Source organism: Zea mays, chromosome 1 (genome assembly GCF_902167145.1).
Source record: "Zea mays cultivar B73 chromosome 1, Zm-B73-REFERENCE-NAM-5.0, whole genome shotgun sequence".
Taxonomy (NCBI): domain Eukaryota; kingdom Viridiplantae; phylum Streptophyta; class Magnoliopsida; order Poales; family Poaceae; genus Zea; species Zea mays.
This window is the reverse complement of record NC_050096.1, coordinates 303,270,774-303,277,088: the sequence shown is the minus strand read 5'-3', so window position 1 is coordinate 303,277,088 and position 6,315 is coordinate 303,270,774. Positions and strand designations below refer to the sequence as shown.

General features: G+C 41.5%; 1 protein-coding gene across 2 annotated transcripts; it reads right to left on the bottom strand.

The window, feature by feature from the left end:
* Positions 1 to 1,768: 1,768 nt before the first annotated feature.
* On the bottom strand, positions 1,769 to 6,051 carry LOC103644301 (elongation factor 2). 2 transcript variants are annotated; one of them, XM_008667508.4, is made up of 3 exons: positions 5,902 to 6,051; positions 5,106 to 5,241; positions 1,769 to 4,464 (listed from the first exon to the last, which is right to left on the bottom strand). In XM_008667508.4, the coding sequence occupies exons 2-3, from the start codon at positions 5,194 to 5,196 to the stop codon at positions 2,024 to 2,026; spliced, it is 2,532 nt and encodes an 843-aa protein (XP_008665730.1). In that variant the 5' UTR covers positions 5,197 to 5,241; positions 5,902 to 6,051; the 3' UTR covers positions 1,769 to 2,023. The 2 variants fall into 2 exon arrangements, with proteins under 2 accessions (XP_008665730.1, XP_020402629.1); XM_020547040.3 differs by having other exon boundaries at positions 5,738 to 6,002.
* Positions 6,052 to 6,315: the final 264 nt, after the last annotated feature.

Sequence of the window (6,315 nt, the reverse complement as noted above, 5' to 3'; positions counted from 1 at the left end):
TCATGGGATGCATCACATCGAATCAAGCTTATTGCCAAGAGGGTTAGTGAAAATTTTGGACTCAAATTCCCCACCCATGACTAAGATAACTAGATTTATTGTATTTCTTGTTTTTAAATATGCGTATCTATTCTCTTGTATCTAGTGTTTACCTTATATGCCTAGTTTTACATGTGGTATTTACTTTTGATTATAATTGCATGCATACTAGGACAATCATATGGTAGGGATGCTCATTTTCAATTCATATTCTTGAGCAAACCTACATGGTTTAAAATGTTTAGTTAAGCACGACAAATAGCTAATTTAACATTACTAAGTAAATGGAAATAATGCTTCAGAGTTTATATCCTACTAGTAGTATTCTACGAGTGGTGTCACTTTGACTTATATATGCCAAAGCTCGGATTATACATAATTTGACCCTCTTGATATCAAAATCAAAGTGTATGTCTCATTCAAGTATTCAAAACGTGTATGCACACTTTCGGTGGGTTACTCTATAATATAAGTCTTTGAGACTAATACTTGTTGTCAAGTCTATTATATGTAGTAAGTCTCACTGATGGAAAATGGAGTCCCGTAGAAAGACAATAAGCTTCCACTGCAAATCTATAAGAATTTTCAAAATCTTAAATTGATTCCACAATTGGTATCATTTACATGTCTTCTTCAGAGTTTTATTAGACTATATTACATATCTTATGTTTCTCGTATTGCTATAAATGCATATGTTGTCAAAATATATTTTTTACCTATGCATAGGGGGAGTTAGTCTAATCAAGCATATCTTGCACATCTGTGTCTCATGTGCGTTTCTAAGTAGAGGATCTCCAACAGGGAGAGCTCGTGTTGCTATAAATGCATATGTTGTCAAAATATATTTTTTACCTATGCATAGAGGGGAGTTAGTCTAATCAAGCATATCTTGCACATCTCTGTCTCTTGTGCTTTTTCTAAGTAGAGGATCTCCAACAGGGGTAGTATATCTTCGTCTATGAAAAAAGGGAGAATATTTTTTCAAAAATGAGAACACTCTTTTGTGTTGGTTTGGTGGACATCGAATTAGAGGGGATACATTGGGAAGTAATCACCTCTCTATTCAAATTTAAATACAGAGAAGATTCCTCTTACATGGATCCCCTCTAATAATTCCTTGTCCACCAAATCAGCCTTTAGTGTGGTTGAAAGCTCTGAGGCTGAAATTGTCTCCAGTAAATATGCTATCGCCTCCTCTATCCATTCCTTATTTTAAACTTGACTTTGTAAATAGTATAATATGTCGTTGGATAGCACGACAATACACAAGAAATCTGAAAGAGCTGAAAAAATGACTAGAGACTTCACATGTAAAAGACGAGAAATAAAGAAACAAAATGGTGAAAATTTCTTACACATGTGCTATAGAACGTGCTATAGAGTTTTTGAGGTTGACAAAATCTAGAAATAAGTGTTTCTTTGTGCGAGAAGGTTTAGATGTTTATTGAATGCCACTTCATTTTCCATATTTCAAAAATAATCTCTAACGTTTCAAATACAGATTAAACATTTTTTTATAAGAGAATTAGGTTCCATGCAATATTTATTATTTAACTAGAAATAAAAACTATACAAATTTATATACTAATACGCGCTATAAACATTGCCATGTTCAACAAAGGTTTGAAGCAGGCACCGGTTCGACCTATTGGCAGGGTAATGGAACCTCTTGGCACCTGTTTGAATGCCACTTCATTTTCCACAAACAGGTCTTAATAAGACAAGACAATACAAAAGAGCAATACACTAAGAATATAACCATTTACTAAACCAGACATCAACTCTGTTTCATCTGAAACATCACAGCAGATAACAAAATAGTCTCAGACTCTAAGCGCGGCAGGGCACTACATCACAAATATTGTTCAAAAACAGGTGCATTTGACAACTAAAACAAAATAAAATATTGAAGTCGCTGCTATTACAGTAGACGAATTGATGATTAAACCGGCAGATGAAACAGTATCACCAACAGCCAAAAATTTTAGAGCTTGTCCTCAAACTCAGAAAGAGGGGTCATCTGTTCCTTGAGACCCTTCCTCTTGCGGATATCCAGCACCAGCTGAGCAGCCTGGGAGCCGGCCTCCAAAGGATCTGAGCCCATCATGTCCCAATGGTCAAAGACACACTGGGGGAACGCCTGACCAGAGGTTGCGGCCCTCAGTTGGCTGGAGAAACCAAAGGACTCGATGACAGGGAGGAAAGCCTTGATGTTGTAGAGCGGGGTACCCGGCCTCTGCATCTCCTCAAAGACATGACCTCTCTTCTGGTTCAGAACACCGTAGATACCACCAAGTGCATTTTCTGGGGCCTGGATCTCCACCAGGTAGACTGGCTCCAGCAGCCTTGGCTTGGCCGTGAGCTGAGAGGCATAGATGACCCTCCTGGCAGTGGGAATGACCTGACCACCACCCCTGTGGATAGCATCAGCATGAAGAACGACATCACATACCTCAAAGCAAATTCCACGCATGTTCTCCTCAGCCAGTGCACCCTCCTTTGATGCCCACTGGAAACCAGCCACAACAGAATCCTTGATTTCATTGAGATACTGCACTCCCTTGCACATATCTACAACCATGTTCGGGCCAGTGGTCTCAGGTCCAAAACACCAAATCTTCTTGGCCAGGTCCTTGTCCCACCCAAACTCCTGAGAGAGGATCTGGGAGCGCACCTTCGGATCATCACGTGGGCCAATACGGCCGTCATCGATGGCCTCAGCGAGACCCTCCTCCAAGGGGCGCGCTTCCATGTACAGACGGTTGTGCTTGTTGGGAGACTTGCTCATGACAGTACGGCAGGACTTCTCAAGAACCGTTTCACGGAAGGAGACGACGGGAGGGGAAACAATAATTTCAGCACCACCCATGAAGTCCTCCTGCAGATCCTTCAGGCAAATCTCAAGATGAAGCTCACCAGCTCCAGCAATGATATGCTCACCAGATTCTTCCATTGTACAGAGAACCATAGGATCGGACTTTGCTAGACGCTTCAAACCTTCGACTAGCTTGGGAAGGTCAGAGGCAACCTTGCACTGAACAGCAACACGCACAACAGGAGAGACGGAGAACTTCATTGCTCTGATTGGGCAAGCGTCAGTCTCCTTCTCATTAGTGAGTGTAGCATTCTTCGTGATGAACTGATCCAGACCAACCATAGCAACAGTGTTACCACACGGAACATCCTCAACCGACTCTTGCTTCTTTCCCATCCAGATAACAGTACGCTGGACACTCTTGACATACAGATCCTTCTTCTGCCCGGGGACATAGTTGGGACCCATGATCCGAACCTTCATACCAGTAGCAACCTTCCCTGAGAAGACACGACCGAAGGCAAAGAACCTGCCCTTGTCAGATGCAGGAATCATCTTTGAAACATACAGCATAAGAGGACCCTCTGGATCACAGTTTCTGATAGCAGTTGCATACACATCATCAAGGGGTCCCTCGTACAAGTTCTCCACACGATACTTTTGAGCCTTTGCTGGGGAAGGAAGGTGGAATATCATCATCTCAAGCAGAGCAGTGCTAGCTGGAAGCCACGTTTGCATAACACGCTTCATCAAAGCTTTGCCAATCAACTCCTTCTCATCAGCCTTCATGGTAACATTGAGCTTTTGCAGCATGGGCCACAATTTCTCCTTCTGGTCATTCATGCAGGTCTTGATGATTTGCTTGATTGGCTCATAGCAGAACTGAACAAATCCTCTCTTGCAGGTAGGAGAACCTGTGTTCTTGGTGGTCCACTTCTTTGTGGCAGGGTCAAAGAAGTTCTCACCCCATAGCCTCTCCATCATCTTAGTTTCATCAACTCCAAACTTAGATGCATACATCTTTGCGAAGTTAGTGAGGGTGAAGGCCCATCCGTGCAGACCAGCAGAAAAAGCAACTGTCCCCTTCTCTGGGTATACTTGGACATCACCAAGGAGCTTATCTTCATATGTTGCCATGATGACATTGGCATTCTCAATGACACGGGAGAAAGTCTGATACGCTTCCTCACCCTCAACCTGAAGCTCAAGGAAGCACCTGTCCATCTTGTTCACCGTGAGAACTGGCCTAATCCTCTCACCAAGGGCTTGGCGAAGCACAGTTTCAGTTTGCACACAGACACCTTCAATACAGTCAACCACAACCAGAGCACCATCGGTGATGCGAAGAGCAGCTGTGACTTCCGAAGAAAAATCAACGTGTCCAGGCGAGTCAATAAGGTTGATCAAGTATTGGTTACCATCTCTCTCACCCTTGTAGTTCTTCAGTGACTCGTCAGTCATCTCATAGTAAAGAGAGATACCAGTAGATTTGATTGTAATGCCACGCTCTGCTTCATCTGCCCGAGTATCAGTCATGCGAACATCACCAGCAACTTCCTGGGCAATAATCCCAGCAGCTGCCACAAGGGAATCTGTAAGCGTAGACTTGCCTGCAAAGAAGTAATAATAGCATCAGGTACAAGATGACAAAAGGATAAGCCTAGAGAACATCACCAGCAACTTCAACATGTGTGTCATAGAGCATTAAAGTATTAAGGGACAGACAACCAAATCAAAAGATAACAAAAACATTAATAGATTACAATCTAGAGTATACAGTTAACAGATACTTCATACACAACAATGCCTAGAGAACCAGTATATTAGGTACAAGATGACAAAAGGATAAGCCCATTTCCTACATGGGTCAAATATCTAGACTTACGTAGTTAAGTAGGCCTAAAATAAAATTTGCAGCAAGAAAAAAAACAATGGCTGTAAGTACAAAGCTTAAATATTGAAAACACAGAAGTTAATAACACACTAGTACATTACAATTTAAAGTAGAATGAACCAATAACACAACACCTAGATAAAACCAATACATTAACTACAAGACAAAAAAAATAAGCCTATTTCATACATGGGATATATTGACTATAGTAGACAATGCAGCATGAATAGAAGTATTAGCAGTCAGGTACAGTACAGAGCTCAAATATTGGAGCAAATTAAGTCTACACATAAAAAGGCTTGAAAACGTTAAGCAATGCATGTATATATATGCTACAGAGCAGTGTTCTGAACATACCATGGTCCACATGAGCAATGACAGACATGTTACGAATGTTGTTCTTTTTGTCCATGATAGCGCGGAGCTCTTCAGCTGTGAACTTCACCATCTTGACTTCTTATAGATATCACACTACCAATACCAATATTTATTGCTGCCATTGGAGGTTCGCATATCAGTAAGATTTAAATAGAAAACATGAGAAAATAACTAAACTGAAAAACTTCGACACTGATCGGTAGCAAAAAGTAATGAACCAACATAGTTGTCATGAACCAAAGAGACATGGAAATTATTAACCATTTCAGAAATTTAATAAAAATGCTAAGAACAAAGTGAACTGAAAACCACGTATGATGTATCTTAGTTGAACAGATGATGCAACCTCGTTAATCCAAGATCTACAATTAGGATATTCTTTAAGAATAAAATACCATTAAAGTAACAGACGCGAAAAAATCAACTAAAAGCAATTTGGGCTCGAAGCGCTTGCATAGCATACCATATCTATGCACGGATATGGACTCTGTACCAAGAGGATGCGGATATGGAGAATCAAAAAAATTCAGAAAACATGAAACGGGCACATGGCAGGAAATTAATAAAACTATCATATATCCTAAAGGGCTGGATCCCGTCCACAATCTTACAAGTGACCAAACAGACGATTCGACTAGGGAATGAGGACATGATCCCGTCCACAATCCTACAAGGCTACAGGTGCCAGACAGACAGGCAATTGGACTAAGGATAATCGGCAGTAGGAGCGTAAGGGAGAGGTGACAGAGAAGAAACTGGCTCGTAGTCCATTTACCCCGGTCTGCGTGCGTCGGTGGCAGCTGCTGCTCGTCGCGGGAGATAGAGCTCGCTGCCGGAGCGGAGGCGAGCGAGCGGGCGGCGGCTGCGGTGTGGACAAAGATAGGGTTTTCTGTGCTCTTTGTTTCGTTTATATACGCAAGATAATGGGCCAAACGGTGACTGGCCCACGTACTTAAATGGGCCAAGACGTATCGACGACGAGATAGAGCTCGGGTTCAGTTATTTTCAATCATTTGAATTGGAGTGAATTGATACGGATCGGAAGAGATTTTAACTTAATAAGAATTGAAATTCACTCAACTCCCTCAATTCATATGGATTGAGATGGAACCGAACATGGTCTTACACAAATGTACACAGATGTAGTGTTTGGATTGACTTTTGGATTTCACTTTTTTGACATGATTGT

Coding starts and splice junctions, on each gene's coding strand:
- LOC103644301 (XM_008667508.4), bottom strand. CDS start 5,196: ATGGTGAAGTTCACAGCTGAAGAGCTCCGCGCTATCATGGACAAAAAG. Junction 4,465..5,105: donor CATTGCTCATGTGGACCATG/GTATGTTCAGAA, acceptor ACTTCTTTGCAG/GCAAGTCTACGCTTACAGAT.